The sequence below is a fragment of the Pteropus medius genome, unplaced genomic scaffold (genome assembly GCF_902729225.1).
Source record: "Pteropus medius unplaced genomic scaffold, Ma_sr-lr_union100, whole genome shotgun sequence".
Classification (NCBI taxonomy): domain Eukaryota; kingdom Metazoa; phylum Chordata; class Mammalia; order Chiroptera; family Pteropodidae; genus Pteropus; species Pteropus medius.
Window position 1 is genome coordinate 19,801,285 of NW_024342473.1, and position 22,655 is coordinate 19,823,939.

A 22,655-nucleotide genomic window follows, 5' to 3' on the forward strand; every position below is an offset into this window, starting at 1 on the left:
TCTGTTAAGTCTATCTGGTCTAATATGTCTATCTGGATGATCTATCTTATTATATTATTATTATTATTATTATTATTAATGTCAATGGAGTTAAAATTCCCTACTATGAACTCTCCTTTGTTCATCATTATTTGCTTTATATGTTTAGGTGCTCCTGTGTTGGGTTCATACATGTTTACAAGAGTTATATCCTCTTGTGGATTGATCACTTTATCATTATGAAATGTCCTTCTTTGTCTCGTGACAGTGTTTGTTTTAAAGTCTGTTTTGTGTGATATAAGTATCGCTACTCCAGCTTTTTTTTTTTTGTTCATTTTCTTTTGCATGAAATATCTTTTCCATCACTTTAATTTCAATCTGTGTGTCTTTTGATCTGAATTGGGTCTCTTGTAAGCAGCATATGTATGGGTCATTTTTGTTTTATTCATTCAGTCACCGTGTCTTTTGATTGGAGCTTTTAGTCAATTTACATTTAATTATTGATAGGTATGTAGTTGTTGCCATTTTGTTGTTTTCTGATTGTTTTTGTATTTCTGTGTTCCTTATTTTTCCCCTCTTGTATTTTGATGATTTTCTATAGTGTTATGTTTGGATTTCTTTCATTTATCTCTTGTATATCTCTTATAGATTTTTTGTTTGTGGTTACCATGTGCTTCATATATTCCAGCTATGTTGATAGCAGCCTACATTAAGTTGATGTTCACTTAATCTTGAACACATTCTAAAATCACTATAATTTTTACTCACCCTTCCACATTTATGTTTTTGTCTTTTTTACTTCTTTTATGTGTGTTTGTGTGTATCCCTTAATTTACCGTTGTGATTACACATGGTCTTCCTAATTCTGCCTTTTAACCTTTGTACTAGCTTTATAGTTGATTGATATACTGCTTTTGTTTGCCTTTGTCAATGAAGATATTTTTCTTTTCTACATTTTCTTATTCATATTTTTTATCTTATTTTATTCTTCTTAAAGAAATCTCTTTAATATTTCTTATAATACTGGTTTAGTGGTACTTAACTCCTTTAGCTTTTTCTCGTCTGGGAAACTCTCTCTCTTTGGGTAGAAGTAATCTTGGTTGTAGGTCTTTGCTTTTCATCACTTTGAATAATTTGTGGCATTCTCTTCTGGCCTGTAAAGGTTCTGTTGAGAAATCAGCTGGAAGTTTGTTGGGAGCTTCCTTATGTGTCACTAACTGCTTTTTTCTTGCTACTTCTAGGATTCTCTGTGTCTTTAACCTTTGGCAATTTAATTATGATGTGTGAGCTTCTTTGGGTTCATCTTGTTTGGGACTCTCTGTGCTTCTTGGGCTTATATGTCTATTTACTTCACCAGGTTAGGAAAATTTTTAGTCATTATTTCTTCAAGTAGGTTTTCAATCCCTGCTCTTTTTTCTCCTTCTGAGATCCCTATGATGCAAATGTTGATATGCTTGATGTTGTCCTAGAGGTTCATTATACTATTCTCTCTCTTTTTTTTTAATTCTTTTTTTCTTTTTGCTGTTCTGATTGGGTGTTTTTCACTACTTTGTCTTCCAGATTGCTAATTTGATGCTCTGCTTCATCTAAACTGCTCTTATGTTTTCTGTCTCTTTTTTAATATTTTCTTTCTCTTTGTTGAAATTGTCACTGAGTTCATCTATTCTTTCCCTGAGTTCACTAAACATCCTTGTAATCAATATTTTGAACTCTGCATCTGGTAGATTGCGTGCCTTCATTTTGCTCTTTTTCTGGAGTTTTGTCTTGTTTGTTCATTTGAGATATGTTTTTTTTGTCTCTTCATTTTGGCTGCCTCCCTGTGTTTGTGTCTATGTATTAGGTAGATCGGCTATATCTCCTGATCTTGTCAGATAGGCCTTACGTAGTAGGTGTCTCGAGGGGCCCATTGGTGCTATCTTTGTGGTCACATGAGCCAGGTCCTCCAGAAGTGTCCTTTGTGTGGGTTGTATGTTCCCTCCTGTTGTAGTTGAGCCTTGATTGCTGTAGGCACATCAGTGGGTGAGATTTACCCTCAGGGAGACTGACTGGCTGTGAGGACTGGCTATTTCTATAGAGGATTAGCTGTTGTGCAGGGGCTGACCCCGCAGAGCTAGGGTTACTTTAGTGGGGCTCTGGTGCCTGCTGGGTCTGCCCTTCCAGTGTGTCATTTGTGAAGCTGGTTGGGTCATGCTCTGGTGTGGTCTGAAAGTGGCCACTGGATGTGTTGGTTCTGGAGACTCTTGGGAGGGACTTCTGTGCAGATTGAGTTCAGCTGCTGCTTGTGACCGGCCTGGGACTACCTGGTAGGAGCTACAAAGTGATCTGTGTTTGCCACTTGTGCTGTGCTTTGAGTTGCTTGGGAGAGGCTATCCTGTGAATTGAGGCTAGCTGCCATTAGTTCCAGGCTTGGGACCCTTTGGTGGGCACCACAATGTGAACTGAGGGCAGCCACTACTTGTGCTGAGCTTGTGACCGCTTAGTTGAAGCTATGTTCCAAGCCAAGACTGGCTGTAGCCTTTGCCAGGCTTGGGGCCACCTGATAGGAGTTATAAGTTGTTATTGGTCTTTGCTTGTGCCGAGCTTGGGGCTACTTAGCAAGAGCTATGGGCACACTGAGGCCAGATGCTGCTTGTTTGGAGTTTGTGGAGAGATTTTTACAGAAGTCCACAGCATGAGCCAAGACAGGCTGCTTGTGTGGAAAAACCACTGGAAGAGGTTTGGGCCAGGTGTGTAAGTTGGGTGGGCCAGGGTCTCAGAGATCGCCAGTGGTGTTAGCCAGGTTATTAAAGGCTCAGATATGGTGGCTGCCAGCCAGGTGGAAAGAGCACCCAACAAAGGAACAATGGCACCTGCTAATGTTTCAGTCCCTGGAGAAAGCTGCCTCTGACCCCTGCCCTTCCAGGCCTTACCATGAAGTTAGTCAATTTAGTTCCTCCCCATATGTCCCTGGAGCTTTTTGAGCTGCTGCCCCTGTACTGGCACCTAGAGCCAAGTGAGTTTGTGAGCAAGTGAGTCCATGCACAGGTTTCTCAAGTGGAAGGAACACTTCAGTCTCCTGCAGCCCTCTGTCTCACTTGGATATAATCTCCTCTGGTTTTCATGGCCAGATGTTATGGGAACTCCTCTTCCCAGCACTGGTGTCCTGGGCTGGGGAGGTTAGTGTGGGGCTGGGACCCCTCACTCTTCAAGGGGTACCTCTGCAAGCCGAGTTATCCCTTCTGATTCTTAATTGCCACACCATTGTTGTGGGACCTGCCCCTTTCGATTCTTCAGTCTCGACATGGCTTCTTTATATCCTTAGTTATAGGAATTCTGTTCAACTAGTCTTCAGGTGGTTCTCAATTATTGCTCTCTAATTTAGTTGTAATTTTGATATGGTTGTAGGAGGAGGCAGGCACAGCGTTTACCTACTCTCTCATCTTGACCGGAAGTCTCCTAAGGCAATCTTTAAGACCAAAACTGAAGACTTCTCTAGGATATGAATACTTATTTTAAAGCTCCGGTAATTAAGATAGTGTTGTTTTAGCATGGGATAAACAAATGAATCAAAGGAATAGACTAGAGCAGCTCTTTACAAGAAAATTGAAGCCCTAATGACCTAAGGCATCCATTATATGTAATGAGTTAACTTCCTGTGGATCTGAAATATTATATTGCTGTCTTTGAGGAAATTAAAAATACAATCACTCAATTTCCTTTGAGGTATAATTCTCTTATGGAACCCCAGGTTAGGAAGGATGGGATGGAAAATTCAGAATCGGATCCATGCATGTTTACACACTTACTTTATGACAAAACTAACACTGCATTCAGAAACAGACATTTTTATAAAATGCTGCCGGATCAATTATATAGCCATATGGAAGAAAATGAACTTGGTTTCTACCTAGCACCACACATAAAAATCAATTCCTAAAGAGTTGTAGTCTAAAAATAAATGGTGAAACAAAGCTTTGAGAGACTAATATAAGGAAATATCTTAATGTCTGTGGGGTGGGCAGCATTTATCAAAACAACACAAAAGTCATTGACAGTGATGAAAAAGATTGATGAATTAAGAATACTTCTCTTCATCTAAAGAAATCACTAAGAGAGTAACTACGGACTGGAAGGAGATACTTGCAATGCATATAACCAACAAGAGATTTGTATCCAGAATATATAAAGAACTTTTATGCAACAGTAAGTAGACAATCCATTGTAAAAGTGGACAAAAAATATTGAACAAGAACTTCACAGAAGATATAAAAATGACTCACAACATATGAAAAGACCTCAGTTCTATTAGTAATAGGGAAACAACTTAAAATTCCAGTGCTGTATTCCACACCTGCAAGAGTGGTTAAAGTTAAAAAGAATGCTAGATTAAAAAGGCTTTAATGAAGATGTGTGGCAGTGGGAGCACTTAGGCATTGTTTATGAGTGTGCAAATCTGTACAAATTATTGGGAAACTGGCATTATCTACGAAATTTGAATATAGTCTACCCTTTGACTGAGAAATTTTACTCTTAGGTATATATCCAATAGAAATGCGTGCACTTGTGCTTCAAATGAATGTCATTATTTACACATTGGTCGTTTGGAATTTGATGCACATTTTTTTGGTAGAGGCAGTATTAATAAATTGTGATTGGGTTTGTAAATAGTTTCACAATCATTAATACCCCCCCCCCAAAAAAACTTATAAATGTAGCTCAGGTTCTTAGTAAAAAAAATATATAGACTGAGAAACTTAATCCTCATTTATAATCTTTTTATGATAGAAGGCAATTCTTTGTCATACACATTGGCAAGTATAGTAGTAAGGCCAGGAAAGGGGCACATCATAACACCAGGAATATTTCTCTTCCCTTATACCTTATGACTCTCTCTTCGTAGGTATGGGGTACTTCTAAGTTGAGTTTATAATTAGGTCAGTGCCTCTGTGTTCCTGTAAGAATTAAGATATATATATCTAGGTGACATCTAGGGACCCTTCCAACTCAGAATTCTCATATTCGATCGTATTCAGAATTATGGCTGACACATTAAAATGAAAAGTTTTATATAGCTTATCGTTTTCACTAAGGTTAGGAAAGTGATAGATTCAAAAGTAATTCAGAGATTATCTGAGGCAAATTCCCATTTTTTAACAGATAAGTAAACAAGCCCAGAGAAGTGAAACAAGTTTTCCCTGGTCATTTACTCTTCTTCATCATCATCAAAAAATAATGACCACTTATATAGAGTGTTTACTGTGTAACAGGTACTTTTCTAAGCTGTTTATACACGTTAACTAATTTAATTCCCACAGTTACCTCCTTTTACAAATAGCAAAACTGAGGGACAAAATTTAAATAACCTGCTTAGATTTAAACCCCCTACTGTAGTTCTTCTTTTAGCTTGATAGTATTAGTAGCTGGGCAGAAATTTTAACCAATATTGATAAAACACCTTCTCTAAGCCAGGCATTGGCAAAAAGATTTTTATTGATGATCATTGAAAATAAAAGCATTGGGTTGTCTAGAAAATTAAGTGTCCCATTTCAGATGCATTCTGATTTTTCTGTAAATGAAGGAAGAAAAAGACTTTTTGTTCAAAGTAGTTATATAAATGTTTTACTTATTTAGAAAAAAGTTCTTTTAAATTTCAGATATGGATTATTTTTAAAATAGTAAGAGCACTGTGGTCCTCAAGTTTAAATTTCTGTCTTTTGTTTTTTAAACAGTATTGAGCTCAGAGAATTGGAGAAGAAATTAAAAGCAGCTTACATGAATAAAGAAAGGGCAGCTCAGATTGCCGAAAAAGATGCCATTAAATACGAGCAAATGGTAATCACGTTTCTCCTCATTGTTTTCTGTATTTTTAGCTTCATTTAGAAAACTAAAAATAGACCAATTTTTGAAAATTGTTACATAAAGAATTTAGACTGTTAGATTTCTCAAGTACTTTTATACTTTTCAGATCTTTAGGGTATAGGAAATCATGGATTATATATCGTTGAGACTCGTTTAATAGTAGAGCCTTTCAGAGACAAAGAATTAGGTTGCTGCTTAGAATGAATGGTTTTATTCAGTAACTTCCAACATTCTTTATGGTCTCTAACCAATTATTCTTTGACAAACCAATATAGTACAAGTTGTAAGCATGATCAGTATATTTTATTGTTATTAAATTTTTTATTTTTAAATGTTTTAAAAAATAAACTATAATTTTAGGTAGTAAACTTGTCTTATAAACAATAATCTCTTATCGTGTTTCCCTTTATCTGTCCCCTAGACAGATAAAAATATTATATGTAGCAGGCTTTACAATACTCAATTACATTTATTTAAAATATTCTATTGTACTGTGCTCAGATTTGAAAATGGAAAGATAAATTTTGTTTCGATAATAGAAACATGATGCTGAAATAGCCAAAACCATGATGGAAGAACACGAGAGAGTAATAAAGGAAGAGAATGCTGCAGAGGACAAACGAAATAAAATAAAAGCACAATACTACCTTGACTTAGAGAAACAACTTGAAGAACAAGAAAAAAAAAAGCAGGAAGCTTATGAGCAGTTGCTGAAAGAGAAACTCATGATTGATGAAATTGTTAGGAAGATCTATGAAGAAGATCAATTGTAAGTTAATCCAAACTTTTGACATGCCTAAAGATTTACATTAGATTAATCTCGGGCTTGTTTTGAAGAGGTATAGCGACCAAATAGCGTCTAATACACAGTAAGTCTTTAGTATACGTTAAGATCACATAAACTGATAACAACTCATATTTGTCATTGTTAGTATGATAATTATCTGGTAATTAATAAATGCTTATTAATGACTAGACCTTTTTTCTTAAATATGCCCACATATATTATGTCAGAGGACTTCTTTTCTGATGAATTTCCCTGGTAGACAGCTGAAGTGTAGGGTGCTGCGAGGCCGATGTAAACAGGTTGTAGCCTTTTTGAAATGAGATGCATAAAACTTTATTAATAGGTTAGAGAAGAGGCATAGTAGTATTTTACTCAGAAAATTCATAACTCATATATTTAGTGGCACATAGTGGACACTCAGAATGTTGCATGAATGAACAAACTGTAAATAAGAAAGCCATTTTTCCACATTATTGACTGAAGGAAATGACATTTTTTGATATTTGTTGCATTTTTGAAATTATTGTACTCACTATTGCATTTTAGAGAAAGACAGCAAAAGTTAGAAAAAATGAATGTAACTCGAAGCTACATAGAAGAGTTTCAAAAAGAGCAGGCTTTCTGGAGAAAAAAAAAATGTGAAGAGATGGAAGAAGAAAACAGAAAAATCTTAGAGTTTGCCAACATGCAGCAACAAAGAGAAAATGATTGGATGGCAAAAGTTCAAGAAAACGAAGAAAAAAGGCTACAGCTTCAGAATATGGTATTAAAATAACCACTTATTTAACATTGGAGAAATTCTGAAATGTTTGTGATAGGATTTGGTTCCTATAAATGTTTGAATGTTTTGTTGTTTTTTTAAAAAATTTAATAGTTGGCTCAGAAATTGGAAGAAACGTTGCGGCAACGTGAAGATTTGGAACAAGTGCGACAGGAATTATATCAGGAAGAACAAGCTGAAATACATAAGAAGAAGCTAAAAGTAAGTTTTGGAAATTGAAATGAAGCGGTAGAAAGATACATTTAAACCCAACCATATTGATAAATTATATGTAAATGGTATAAACGCTACAATTAAAAGAAATTTTCAGGTGAATAAAAATGCTAGACCCAGGTGGCAATGCACAAATTGCATAAAAAGCATGATGCAACTATGTTGTTTATAAGAAACACAGTTTAAATATGAAGACATATATCATTTAAAAGCAGAAGGATGGAGAAAGATATACCATACAAACACAAATCAAAATCAAGTTGGAGTGGAAATCATGATTATAACAGGGTTAATTCATCTGGAGGATGTACTAGGCCTAAGTGTGTATGAACCTAAATCAAGCTTCAAAAGATGTGAAGCAAAACTGGCAAAACCAAAAGGAGAAATAGATCCAGAATTATAATTAATGATTTCAATACATATAGAATAATTAGTTAGAAAACCATAGGATATAGTGTTGAACAACAATATCAACAAACTTGACATCAAGTCAGGATGATTTGCTGATTTTCTAATTGGGTTGTTTGTTCATTTATAATAGAATTTTGAGGGTATTTTTTGTGTTATAGATACTAATCCTTGTCAGGTGTGTATTTTACAAATATGTTCTAATCTGTTGCTTATCTATTCATCTCCTTAACAGAGTATTTCTCTGAGCAAATGTTTTCAATTTCTATGAAGTCCAATTTATCAATTTCTGTTTTTATGGATTGTACTTTTTGGCATTGATTCTAGGAAGTCTTTGCCTAAACCCTGAAGAATTTCCCCCTTTTCCCCCTAAGTTTTTGACTTTCACATTTAAGTCTGTGATCCATTTTCAGCTAACTTTTTGCATAAGGTGTGTGACTTGGGTCAGCTTTCAGTTTTTCCTTTTAGATCTCTTATTGTTCCACACCATTTGTTGAAAAGATTCTCTTTCTTATACTGAATTGCTTTTGCACCTTTGTTAAACACAGTTGAGCATATTTGTTGGGTCTGTTCCTGGGATCTGTCTGTATATAAATGTGTCTGTCTCTCCACCAATACCACAGAGTTTTGATTACTGCAGCTGTATAATAAGTCTTTAGAATTGCTTTAGCTAGCCTAGTTCCTTCGCCTTTCCATATAATTTTTAGAATAATCTTGTCTCTATCTACAAATAATCTTCTGGGATTTTGATAGGAATTGCATTAAATCTGAATATCAGTTTGGGGAGGACTGACATGTTTACTATGTTGAGTTTCCAATCAATGAACACAGTATGACTCTCCATTTATTAGATCATCTTTGAGTATTTTCATCAGCGTTTTACAGTTTGGAGCATACAAATCCTGTTTGTTTTGTTACTTTTATATCTAAGTATTTAATTTTTTTAGTGATTGTAAATGGAGTTTTAGTTTTAACTTCAGTGTGTGCATGGACTCATTGCTAATGAATGGGCTTTTTTATATTTATCTTGTATCTTATAACCTTGCTGAATTCACTTAGTAGGTCTAGGTGGTTTTTTCCCCCTACATTGTAGTCATGTCTTCTGCAAATAAGGACAGTTTTACTTCTTGTTTTTGTATCCGTATACCTCTGATTTCCTTTTGTTCTTTTTGCACTGGCTAAAACTTCTAGCACTGGCTAGCACTATGTTGAGTAAGAGTGACAAGAGTAGACATCAACTGTTTTGTTACTTAGGTGGGCACATGAAAACAATGTGTATCCTGCTATTCTACAGATGTTGATGAGATCCTATTGGTTGATGGTGGTGTTAAGTTCTTCTATATCCTTGCTGATTTTCTGTCTAGTTGTTCTATCAATTGTTGAGAGAGGGTTGTTGAAATTTCTAACCATAATTGTGGATTTGTGTATTTCACTTTTTCACAAAGTGATTTTTTGAGGTAAAATTCACACGTATCATAAAATTTACCATTTTGTTTTAAAGTATATAGTTCAGCAGCATTTAGTACACTCACAATGTTTTGCAACCATCACCTCTGTCTAGTTCCAAAACATTTTCATTATCCCAGAAGGCTACCCATTTGTACCCATTAAGCTATATGGATATGCCAATTTTGTTTATCCATTCAACAATAGAGGGATGTTTTGTTTATTTCCACCTTTTGACTACTGTGAATCTTGCTGCTATGTACATTTGTGTACAAATTTTTGTTTGAATATTAAAAAAATTCTTTAGGCTTGTACCTAAGAGTGGAATTATTGGGTCATATGGTAATTCTGTGTTTAACTTTTTGAAGAACTGCCCAACTGTCTTCCACAATGGCTGCACCATTTTATAGTCCTACTACCAATGTATACGGGTTCTAGTTTCTCCACATCCTTGCCACCACTTGTTATTTTCTATCATATTATACATAACAATGAACTCAAAATGAGTAAGATATCAACAAGAAAGATGAAGGTGCAAAATTTCTAGAGGAAAACAGGAAAAAGTTTTTATGAACTTGAGAATGGCAAAGAATTTTTAGTAGGATAAAAAAGGCATGAGCCATAAAAGAAAAAGTTTATAAATTGAGCTTCATCAGAATTCATAGTTTCCTAACATTGTTAGGAAAATGAAAATACAAGCCAGTCTGGGAGAGACTATTCCCTATACACATATCTTAAAAATTTTTTTTATCCAGAATATATAAAGAACACTTATAACTAATAGAATATAAAGAACCCAGTTCTTTTAAATGAGTGAAAAGTTTGGACACTTCATAAAATAAGATATATAAATAGCTGAATACACAATAAATTGTAGCTAGCAGTATCTTTAATATTTTCTAGCTATATCAAAACAGAACATTATTTTAAATACACTGTTTCATCAAGAATTAGATACCATGTATTGATATCAAAACCTATTACATGTATATTCTTAATGATTAACTGCATATAATGTGTACAGCTCTTTTAAAAACATCTTAATGAAATCCACTTATATATACCTAATATTACCCCAAAAAGTTAAGAATAAAATGGTGAACACAGGAGTGTTATCACCCAATAAGTAGAAAATAAAGTGAATCACAGATATCATGTATAAAAGGTATAATCAATAATGAACATTTAATCTTCCATGTAATGTTACATTGAAGTATACAACTTTAAAAGCTCTTAGAGCACCAAAGAAAATTTTCCAGAACACTACAAGGGGAAAAGGTGTTTAACACCACTAGAGATTAAAAACAAATATTTTAACCTACCAACTGAAAATCTACATTCTTTTTAATTATTATTGGTTGAAGAGAAAACTTGCAGTTTAGAGGATGAGATTACTACATATCAAAATCTATGAGATTTTGTAAAACTAATCTGAGGCAATTATTAAAGAAACAAAGGAAAAATAGTAATGTGAAAATCGAGATGGCACAACTTTCTGATTTAAAAATATAGTGATTTCAAAAAATGTGGAAAAACCAGACAAAATAATATTAAGGATATTTCCTATATCAAAAGCCTTTTGTACCCTGCGTCACATTCTCTCAGCTTCACCTCCGATTTCAGTGACAGCTGTGGAGAACAGTTGTAAGGGCTTAGACTGACTCGATGCTGACAGCTTCCTAAAGTGTGGGGGTGAGGGTGGGGGCAGGGAGTTAACATTCAACAGTGGACAGAAGTTGAAGGATAAATGCTTCTTCCTGTTGGCCTTTGGGAAAGGGTGGGGGAACATCCTGAAAGGTGCTCCATGCCTTCCTTACAAGGTCCTGGCAAGATTAAGCCTCAGGTGCCCAGGGTGGTAAGGAGCTCAGTGATGTACCCCTGTGTTGACTTTTCTTCCTTCCCTGTTTCACTGTCCCTCACCGATGCTTTCTGAGATCCCTGATAAAATACCTATATACAAGTCCTTGTTTAAGGCTCTGCTTTCAGAGCTGAACCCAGACTAAGATACCTCTATAAGTTTGCAGGTTCAGAGTAGTTGTACAGAAAATTTCAAACGTTCAGTGGACAGCTATTTCTCAAACTACATAATAGGTTTTAGAACACAGAAAAGGATGGAAAATTATATAACTTTATACTCCTAACCCAGACATATCAAAGAGTACATGCAGATTGGCTCACTTAAACCCCCCTTTTTAAAAACATTTGTCTTTATTATAAAGACTATAAAGTTGAAACTACATTTTTCTCTTAGCTAGAATTCTTCATACAATGTAGGTTATCTTCAGCCCTTTCAAAGTGTGAAGATGTAATTTAGCAAAATGAGACAGTAGCTACACCAGGAAGACCAGGTCACTGGGGTAGCTTTGGTAGAGTTATCATCATGGGATTTGAGCAGCGGGATGTCACCTTGGTTCCCTGGACTTCTTAGAGTTCTGTATGGCACCTGATGGCCGGTAGTAAATCCCTTATAGTTTGTAGTGTGTAAGTAAGAACCTTGACTGTATAGCTGTTAAGGCAATATTTTGAATGCCTTGAGGATATGGACTATATGGAGCTTATGTAAGAATTAGGCAAGGTTAAAGGACTTAAAATTTACATCATTCCTAATTGATAGATGATAAATATAGTAAAGTGTTATTGGCAGAATCCAGGTGTTAAGTATATGAGTAATCACTGTAAAATTTATATTTTTTGGTTATGTTTGAAATTTTTCTTGAATGTTGGGAAAGTTAAATCTTGTAGGGAAAGGACAATAACTTTTCCAAGTAAATTTGAATGTCCCTAAAAAACTTAGGATTGTCATTGCTAGATTATTGTTCTGAAAATTATCAGTGATTTGAACAATAGCTTCAGGCAAAATTCTAGAATGATTCAGAGTTGGTACAAATTTCACAGAACAGATTTAATAAACTTAGGTGTGCAAAAAGTTTTCATATCAGCTCTTTTCAAAGTAGTTATGTATTCTTAGTACAAAAACAAGATGGTAAATTTACAAATTAAAATTTAAAAACAAGTAAAAGTAACATTTCCTTTAACCAACTAGTTTTAAAAGGATAGGGCAAAGTATTATCTTAATTTTTTAGTTTTAGTTCATAGTGTAATTTTTTAGTTTTAGTTCATAGTGTAACACTAAGCTTAACCAAACTGCCCTACTCTTTCTTTATAACTGCTGTATGAAAAGTTACTCAGTTAACTTCTATATACATTATTGTTTAGGAAGAAGCAGAAGAGAAATTGAGAAAGCAAAAAGAGTTGAAGCAAAATTTTATAGAACAAATGGCCTTGAAGGAACTAGTACTACAAGCTGCAAAAGAGGAAGAGGAGATCTTTAGAAAAGCTATGTTAGCTAAACTTGCTGAGGATGATCGAATAGAATTAATGAATGCTCAGAAACAAAGAATGAAACAACTAGAACACAAGAGGGCTGTGGAAAAACTTATTGAAGAGCGTCGCAACCAGTTCCTTGCAGACAAAGTAAGTGTTTTGTTTTTTGGTCATTAAACGGCAACTGGCTCATGTATTCATCCACTAAACATTTGACTGAGAACCTTTGATGTGCCAGATAATGTTAGATATCTGTTTACTAATCATATGATATATACATTTTTTTTTCCTTTCTGGTTTCCATGACTTTGACAAGGAGTGGTCTGAAGAAATAGTGACCATAATAAATTAGTTATTTCATAGAAAAGCTTTGCATTAATACTACTTTAACCTAATTCTTAGCTGAAATTCACTATTTCAGTGGTCTTCCTTTTAGCATCCTTCTCTATCCAACAGGATTTTTGGGATACATTTTCATAAGTGATCTTTTAAGCCCTAATACTTTTTAAAATTAGTCTTCTCTTCCATATCATATGGCTCAGAATTTTGGTGTGATCGAGTATTCAGAACTCTTTCCTAAGAAATACTGGTTCTCCCTGTATAACTCTTGCTGGTACTTTTGTGCTTCATACAGGCTTTTAAAAATTTGATGTATATGAAAATATCTTTTAGATATCCCTATTATGTTTTACCCACTTTTTTTGGTCCGACACTGCAAGCTGCCTTCAGCCATAGGGTAAGCATTCAATAAATATTTGTTGAATTAATTAGGAAATGACTTCTTTGAACATTTCTTCTTGGGTTAGGAAGATGTGTCCTGAAAATATGTACTTGTCTCCCTAAAATCCCTAAATCTCCCTAAAACAGTCATAACCACTGTTCTTTGTAACTTTAAAGGAATAGTGACTGCAAAAGATAGGTATATATAATATGTATATACCACCTGGTGTCTTTTGAAGTGTCAATAAATGTTCATCAATTTTATCTAATTCATTGTAAGGGTAAGTTTTGATAACTTCTTAAAAGGTTAATGTATTTCGTGATAATTAGTAAAATTTGACTTAAATTTCCAGCAACATGAACTGGAAGAATGGCAGTTGCAGCAAAGAAGACAAGGATGTATTAATGCAATTATTGAAGAAGAAAGACTGAAACTTCTCAAAGAACATGCTACAAAATTATTAGGCTATCTCCCTAAAGTAAGTGAGATTTAACTCGAAGTGGGTTCCTCATGACCTCTACCAGTGGGGAAAACTATGGTATTAGGGTTACAGAAGGCCTGGGTTTTGCTCGCTTCTTGCTGTTACCAGGCAGCAGTGGGATCTTAGCCAGTCACTGAACAGCTCTAAAATGAGTTAGTCTTGGCATATTTCTAGAAGTATGAGCTAGATTTATTGAAATTAAATTTTAGTGATTCTTTTCTCCCCTTTCAGTGTAAGAGGTCTAAAACTAAACTACCCTAAAGCAATTGTGAGACTTTGTTTCTCAAAGGTGATATTGATTACAAGATTTTCCTTGCATGTCATTAATACCAATAACAGATATATGCTTGAACTGAGTCTGTGATAGAACTGCTCTACAATAAGAGGTTGTGTTATAACTAGGTAACCTGTTTTTAAAAGTTCTTCCAGAAGATAGCAAATTTTCATGTACATCTGAAATATTGTGACTATAACAACTGAGTTTCATAGGCCCTGTAAACATCTGAACTCATGTAAATAGTTTCCATCCTTCAGATATAGAAATTATGCCATTTGATATTAAATTAGAAGAATTGAGTGCATCTTTTGTATTTAGTCCAGTGCTAAGTAAGGAAGGAAAAAGAGAAACAAGTAATTATTGCCCACAGGACCTTATAGTTTAATTGTTTAAACAGGATTAATGAATACAAAATGATATATTAATGAAAAAAAGCCATATGGAATTGATAAATTCCATGAAATAGACTACACATTCTTGGAGAGTCTTGAGGCTTAGATATTTTTTATGGAAATAATTGTGGAGATGAAGAGTCTAGTAAACCAGATATCCTAAAGTAACTTTTATCCTTTAGGTTCTGATGGGCCCGACTGACCTAAATTATTCTTTAGATCCTTTAATTATAAGTACATACTTAAGTTCAGTTGATTTTAAAGAGCCTTTTACTGTAAGGGAAAAGAAAAGAGAATTTCAAAGGGCTAGTTTAAATGGCTTAACTCCAAACCTGGATTCTTTCCTACAAGATTGAATGTTTGGTGATTAGCCATAGAACTGAGGCAAGAGCCACTCCCATGCATGGATCTGGCAAAGCTCAGTCTCATCACCCTGTCCCCTCATATCATATTGTAGGGCTGTTTCCAGACAAGGGTAGGGTATAGTATAAATTCTTTTCCATTCACCCAATCCAAGCAGTAGTACTTATAATAGTAAAGTAGAAGAGTCCAGACGCCTGTGACACTTTTGACATTGGAACTGATAAATCAGAAATTAGGTTAGTCTAAGAATATTCAATATATACATCAAGTTGTAATTTCAGAAAATGATTTTCATAAATCTTGGAGATAACTACAAATTTCACATCTATATATAAGCATTAATGATATATTCTGGCATTCAAAGTAACAAAATATTTTTCTTGTAGGGAGTGTTCAAAAAAGAAGATGATATTGATATGCTCGGTGAAGAGTTTAGGAAAGCATATCAGAGAAGGAGTGAAATTTGTGAAGAGAAGTGATAACAAGATGTGGTAAAACCTGGGTTCTCTTGCATGTTACCACTAGATGTCAGTGTAACTCTTGTTTTCCAGTTCAGTGTTAGGACTCCATTGTCTATTTGGATTTTCTAAGATACGTCTAATTGTAAACAATTATCTATAAGAAAACATGCTTTCTGATAATTAAAATCCTGAATACTTTTAACTGAAAAATTGCTTTCAGTCAAAGTGTTTTTGTACTGATAATATGAATATCTGAGTTCTATACCATATTACAGCATTCTATATATAAACATAGTGTAGTCTAGGTTTGGCCTAACTTCTCCATACCACTGCTACTGTTCAGATTTTATGTATCCCCATTTGGGCTACAGTACTCTGTTTAGAATTCTAGGAACTTTACTATCATTTGGCTAGGGAAATAAGTGTTTAGAATTAATTTTGGTTTAAAGCATCTTTCTGAGCATGTGACAACATGGGGAGCAGACAGCCATCCAAAAGCCAAGGCCTCAGAAGAAGCCAACACCATCAGCCTTCCAGCCGTCAGAACTGTAAGACAATTTGTTATGGCAACCCCAGCAAACTAATACAAAGTGAAATCTTCACATTGTTTTTAAACATTAAGTATTTTTAAAAGTAACTTTTATGTCTTTTGTAAGGGAGAAGAAAAGTAATGTGCTTAATTGTTAAGAAATTAAAAGCAATTTCAGATAAACTACCATTTATGAAGTAGAGCTAAAGTTCCAAAACGTAAAATTTTCTATTCAAGTGTAGTTGAGAAAGGGCTAGTAGGTCATAAGAAAGAATCAAAAGTTAAATTTTTATTTATTTTATATTTCCCCCCAACCTAAATAAGGAATTCTTTGGAATTGTTTTAATTTCATTATCAAATATAGTCATTGCTTAAGAGTAAAAATAATTCAAACCATTACAAGTTAAAATGTATATTCATTACATACTGTTGATTATAGAGACTAAATAAAGACCATTTAAGGATTTCCCCATTCAAGTGCCTTTAGAAACTCCTCTTCAGTGAAAGACAGCATCGTGGCAGCTTCAATATGCATCTGTTTTAAAAAAAAAATCAATACTGTCTAATTTAGTATTAAGAGTAGACCACAGAAAATTTGTGTGTAGAATATGCTATCAAATTGTAAGCTATTGTAGAACTGTGTATTCTAAATCCAATAAACATATTTGAAATGGTAGTTATATTCATGGGTCACCTTTTTGTCCAGTGGTGGTACTGCACCAAATTACTATGAGAACAATTAATACTGCTAGCACCTACCCTTTGCAAAAATGAATTCCTCTTACTACCAAGTAACTCATGTAGAGGATGGAACAGTAGTGGTTTGGAATCAAGAGGCGAACCCATCCCCTAAGATAACAGCTATTTTTGTATATGGCATTTTGTAAATACAGTTAGAGAGTATCCTAACTGTATTTACCAGTCTCATTTTTCACACTATTAATTTGCTTGCATGAAAATGTCTATTTGCTTGGGTGACATTATATATAAATCTTATATGTCATATGGAGATTAAACATAAGGTTTAACTTTTTTAGGGTAGACTCACCTTCTGCCTTTTTAAAACATCAATTAATTTTAATTGCTTCTTAAACCCTATCATTAATTCTCCTTTTTGTTTTTCTAGCTTCTTGTTTTCTGATATTAATGCTTCGATTTTTTTGTGTTCTTCAGTTGCTATATCCTGCAAAAGGAAAAAAAAATACCATATACTTTTGTAGTCTTTTAATGGCAGAATTATAAAAACTATCATCACATCAGCAATGAAACCATTTCTTAATTGAAATATAAAATTTTTGGTAAAGTTCTCTTTGATAACTTTTATGAAGCATAGGTCTCACAGTTTGAAAAATGAATTCTCCTGATAGTAGCAAATAGAAATTCTGGACACAATTTTTAAAAACATTTGAAAGCACAGATGAGTAGTTAATAAGCAGAAACTGGAGGTGATATGATCCTTGAAAAAAATAAAGCATACTGGTTGAGACCCACATTCAGCTGGCTTCTGAGATCACTTTCCAGTTCATGGGTTCACAGGAAATAGACCTGAAGCAAAAAGCAGCAGTCTTATTGGGCTCAGAAATGAGACAGCAGAGCTGCTGGGGTGGTACAAATTTCCAGGTAAGAAAAGAGCCCCTAAAATCTGCAGACACCTAAATACCATGTGTAGAGTGAGATTCCAAGGAACCCAGTGAAGGCAACAGCTGTGGTCTAAAGAGCCAAGGAAAGAATTCTACCACTGCCCAAGATGGAAGACCGAGTTTGTAGTCCTGGTAGAAATTACGTGGATGAGCTCTGAAGTAATTTAGACAATGCAGAAAGAGGATCGGTAAATTTTAAGACAGGTCAGTAGCAGTTACTAAGTACAGAAAGATCTTATACAGTAAGTCTTCAACGTCATCAACAGGTTCTGTGACTTTAAGTGAAATGATAATATAACAAAACCAATTTCAGCATAGGCTAATTGATATAAATAAGAGTTAAGTACTTAAGGCATCTCATTAACATAATGAAACATTATTCAAGGAGCTGCTATACTTAAAAATGTTAATCTCATGCAAAAGGAAGTACCAGAAGGAAATCTGAATCACACACGAAGTACCAGAAATAGCAACATGGTAAATATATTTTTAATTTCTTTAAAAAATAATTGAGAGTGATGTCAGCAAGATGGCAGAGTAGGGAGATCTGGGCCCTTGTTCCCCAAGGAACACCCATGGAAATACTGACTATACAGACCAGTGTAGCATTATGAGGACTCTAGAAGCCAATTCAGCAGCAGCAACCAAGCAAAAGCTACATTCAAAGGAGAAGATTTCATGGCATTTATGTTCACCCTTTCACCTCCCAGGCATAATAGAAAGAAGCCTCTCAGTTTTCAGATCCTCCCTTGGGATGGAAAGAAAAGTAGAACTTGGTTGTTATGTTCTGACTTGTCTGAGGGCTGTCTAAGGGCCTGGTTTCTGTCTTGCCTGACTCAGAGCACTGATGGAATGGTGGCATAATTTGGATAGCAGCTTGGAGGCTGCTGAAAGCAGCGGTGGGTCCTGCTAGACACATGAGGGCTGCAGAGGTCTACAGAACCACAGCTGCCTAGAGGCAGGAGATTATGGGCAGAGGAATAAAACACAACATCTAAGGCTCTGAAAATAAGCAGACTGAGGACTCTTAGGAAATTAAGACATTTAAATGAGATACAAAGAAGCTTTTAAGACATAGAGAAAAAAATTAACAAAACGTCAACAGGAAGTTCTTCCCTATTATAGTGATTACTTGAAATATGGATGGATTAATAAAAACAAGACCAACTACATTACATGTAGAGAGATCTACAGATTTGGTGCAATTCCTATCAAAATTCCAATTTTACAGAAATATAAAGAGCCATCCTAATATTCATATGAAATCTCAAGGGCCCAAAAATAGCTAAATAATCTTGAAAATGAATAACAAAAGTAGAGGTCTCTCACTTCTTAATATCAAAACATTTCAAAGCTAATGTAATCAAAACAGTGGTACTAGCATAAAGACATATAGACCAATGAAATAGTCCAGAAGTAAATCTTCACATATAAGATCGAATGATTTTTGACAAGGGTGCCAGGACCATTCACTGGTGAAGGACAGCCCCTTAAACTGCTAGGAAACTGGATATCTCAATGTAAAAGAATGAAGTTGTACCTCCCATCTAATACTCTATACAAAACTTAACTCAAATTTGGTCAAAAATCTAAATGTTAAACCTTGAAACTATGAATTAGAAAACACAGGGAAATGGTTCATGACATTGGATTTGGTTGTGATTTCTTGGTATGATGACAAAGCACAGACAACAAAAGAGAAACTGGACTACGTCAAAGGACACAACAGTGTGAAAAGGAAACCTATAGAATAGATAATATTTGCAAATCATGTATCTGATAAGGAGTTAATATCCAGAATATATAAAGAACGCATACAAATCAATATCAAAAAACAAAAAACAAAAAAATGGGCAAAAGACTTGAATGGACATTTTTCCAAAAAGATATGGCTAACAAGCAGTAATCTTTAGGGAAATGCAAATCAAAGCCACAATGAGACACCACCTAATAAACCTTAGGGTGAGTACTATCAAAAAACCAGAAAATAACAAGTGTTGGTGAGGATATGAAGAAATATGAATCCTTGTGCCCAATTGGTGTGGATGTAAAATAGTTAAGCCATTATGGAAAAACAGTATGGTAGTTCTTCAAAAAATTGAAAAAGATTTATCATATGATCCAGCAATCCCACATCTGGGTATATACCCAAAATAATTGAGTCTCAAAGAGGTATTTGTACACCCAAGTTTATAGCAGCATTATTCACAGTACCCAAAAGGTGGAAGCAACCCAAGTGTCTATCAACCAATGAACAAAATATAGATATACATATAATGGAATATTATTCAGCCTTAAAAAGGAATTCTGACACATGCTACAACATGGATCAACGTTACAGACATTATACTAAGTGAAATAAGCCAGTCACAGAGACAAATACTATATGATTCCACTTATGTGAGATATCTAGAGTAGTCAAAATCATAGAGACGGAAAGTAGAATGGTGTTTGCCAGGAGTTGAAAGAATGGGGAATTGTTGTTTAATGGATTTAAGAGTTTCAGTTTTTGCAAGATGAAAAAAGAGTGCTGGTGTTTGGTTGCACAACAGTGTGAATATATGTAACACTACTGAATTGTATGAATTGTATACTTAAAAACACGAGGGTAGAGTGACGTCAGAATCATAGCAGAGTGAGAGATGTCCCCGGATCTCTCCTCTTGAAATAGTAAGCTGATCATCTAAAACTCAATAACACCCAACTTGCACACAAGCACATCTGAGCAAGTGATCTGCGCCTAAGAACTTCTAGAAGTTATAGAAGCATGGGAGTCTTGGGGGTAGATTGAGAGGAACAAAGAAGCTGCCTCTTGCAGCCAGAGCGCTTCCTGCAAGGGAAGAAGGTGTGGCTGGTTCCTTGAACAGCCCTGCCTGAGGGATCTGTGAGCTCCACATAGTGGAGTCCAGGGATCAGGACAGAAAGCAAAGTGGGAACCAAGTGCAGAAGGGCAACAGCTGGGTCTTAGTAGCCACAGCTCTAAAGTATAAGGCTGAGACATGGAGACTAGCAGCAACCCCCACCCACCAATCCAGAGCACACTTTCTCTCCACCTCATATTCTCCAAGACCAAACACCATGAAGCCCTAGGGGAATCTGAGCAAATGCTACCAAAACTGTTGCTAACATTGACAGGGACTGAGACTTAGAGTAGAAACTGTGATTGAATATTTATAGGATAAAAAGGCATTACTGTCTCAAAACAGGGATCCAAGAGGCTTGGATGCCACCTACTAGAAATCAAAAGAAAAACACCTTAGCAACAGGCTAAAGAGAGACCTCTATTTAGTAAATCTTTCTGAGGAAAAAAAAAAAAAAAAATTCACTCCCATTAATGCCCAGGTGGAGAAATAGTCCATCGAACACCATAGAGAACCAAAGTGACAAGGCAGCTCAGAAAGAAAGAAAAATCTTCAGAGAATAAGCTTAAAGACATAGAAATATGCAACTTAAGTGGCAAAGAATTCAGGATTGTACTTCTGCAAAAACTTAATGAGATCTAAAATAACTCAGCTCAACAATTCCAGGAGTTGAGAAAAAAATCAGAACAGCAGAATGAAGTTTTTACCAAGGAGACTGAAACCCTAAAAAAGAACCAAAAAGAACTTCTGGAGATGAACACACTATGCAATAAAAAATGAAGTAGCAAGCTTAGGAAACAGTTGACCAAATAGAGGAAAGGATAAGTGATATTGAAGATAGAAATCTAGAAATAATTCAGAAGAAAGAAGAAAAATAAAAGAAAAATGAAAATTAATGAAAGAGAAATATAAGAACTAGCTGACAGCATCAGGAAAGGAAACAAGAATAATGGCTATTCCAGAAGGAAAAGAAAAGAAGAAGGGATCAGCATATTCAGACAAATAGTTGACAAGAATTTCCCAAATCTAAGGAATGAACTGGAGCTTCAAATCTAAGAACTAAATGAACACTCAAAAAGGCCTATCCAAGACATATTATATTAAAATGATCATAAACTAATGACAAAGATTTTCCAAGAAAACCAGGGAAAAGAAGACAGTAACTTATAAAGGAAAACCCTTTAGACTATTCAGACTTCTCAGCACAAATCTTATAAGAAAAAAAATGGAACCAAACATTCCAACTATTAAATGAAAAGAATTACCAACCAAGAATAATGTATCTGGCAAAGCTCTCCTTTAGAGATGAAGGAGAAATAAAGACCTTTACAGACATACAAAAGTTGAGAGAATTCTCCACTATGAGGCCTGCATTATAGGAAATACTGAAAGGGGTCAACCCACCTAAACAAAATGACAAAAAAATACGTAACTACGAGTAAGGCGACTGGCAGGCAGACAGAAGCAGAGTAGTGCAACCCTTATCAAGAACAGGGCATTATAAGCTTAAACAATAAGAGAATTGGTATTGCAAGATGAAAATGAACATTCAGCATACATAAGGACAATTTGAGACGACAATAACAAAAAGGGAGGATTCAAAGGTCCACATTCACAAAGGGGAATGGAGATAAGGCACACACAGAAGAAAATGGACTAATATATATATATCCTTTACATATTCATAATGGTAAACACATGCCAAAGATTCAGAACTGAAGTATATAACATAAAACAAGAAGGAGCAGAGGGAAAACCCACAAAAATAAACCAAATTAAAAAAATGGAAACACAAGGACAAGGAAGCAATAGAAACACCAACCTACTAGAAAACAAAAGATAAGATGGCTATAAGAAGACTGACCTCCTATTTCAATAATTACCCTAAATTTAAATTGACTGAACTCACTAATAAAAAGGCAGAATTGTAGATTGGATCAAAAAACAAAAACCAATCATATGCTGCCTCCAAGAGACACATCTCAGTTCTAAAGACATACAGACACAAAGTGAAAGGGTTGAAAATGACATTTCAAGCAAATGGCATTCAGACAAGAGAGTAGCAGTACTAATATCAGACGAAATGGACTGAGGGACACTTCGTAATGAGAAAGTGAATCATACACCAAGAAGACATAACACTTATTAAAACCT

The 22,655-nt window shown here is 34.9% G+C and overlaps 2 protein-coding genes across 3 annotated transcripts in view; one reads left to right on the plus strand and one right to left on the minus strand.

Moving 5' to 3' along the window:
• The window catches only part of MNS1 (meiosis specific nuclear structural 1), a 28,709-nt gene extending 12,033 nt beyond the window's left edge, over positions 1-16,676 (plus strand). Inside the window, exons 4-10 of the mRNA XM_039865512.1 lie at positions 5,688-5,790; positions 6,357-6,586; positions 7,151-7,367; positions 7,479-7,586; positions 12,669-12,926; positions 13,850-13,975; positions 15,397-16,676. Coding sequence (XP_039721446.1) covers positions 5,688-5,790; positions 6,357-6,586; positions 7,151-7,367; positions 7,479-7,586; positions 12,669-12,926; positions 13,850-13,975; positions 15,397-15,489 — 1,135 coding nt within the window. The 3' untranslated portion in view covers positions 15,490-16,676. The remainder of the gene's footprint in view (positions 1-5,687; positions 5,791-6,356; positions 6,587-7,150; positions 7,368-7,478; positions 7,587-12,668; positions 12,927-13,849; positions 13,976-15,396) is intronic.
• TEX9 (testis expressed 9) overlaps positions 16,275-22,655 on the minus strand; it is a 57,794-nt gene continuing 51,413 nt past the window's right edge. For both annotated transcript variants that reach the window (XM_039865511.1, XM_039865510.1), the window contains 2 exons: positions 17,049-17,183; positions 16,275-16,535 (listed from right to left, as the gene is read on the minus strand). In XM_039865511.1, coding sequence (XP_039721445.1) covers positions 16,458-16,535; positions 17,049-17,183 — 213 coding nt within the window. In that variant the 3' untranslated portion in view covers positions 16,275-16,457. The remainder of the gene's footprint in view (positions 16,536-17,048; positions 17,184-22,655) is intronic.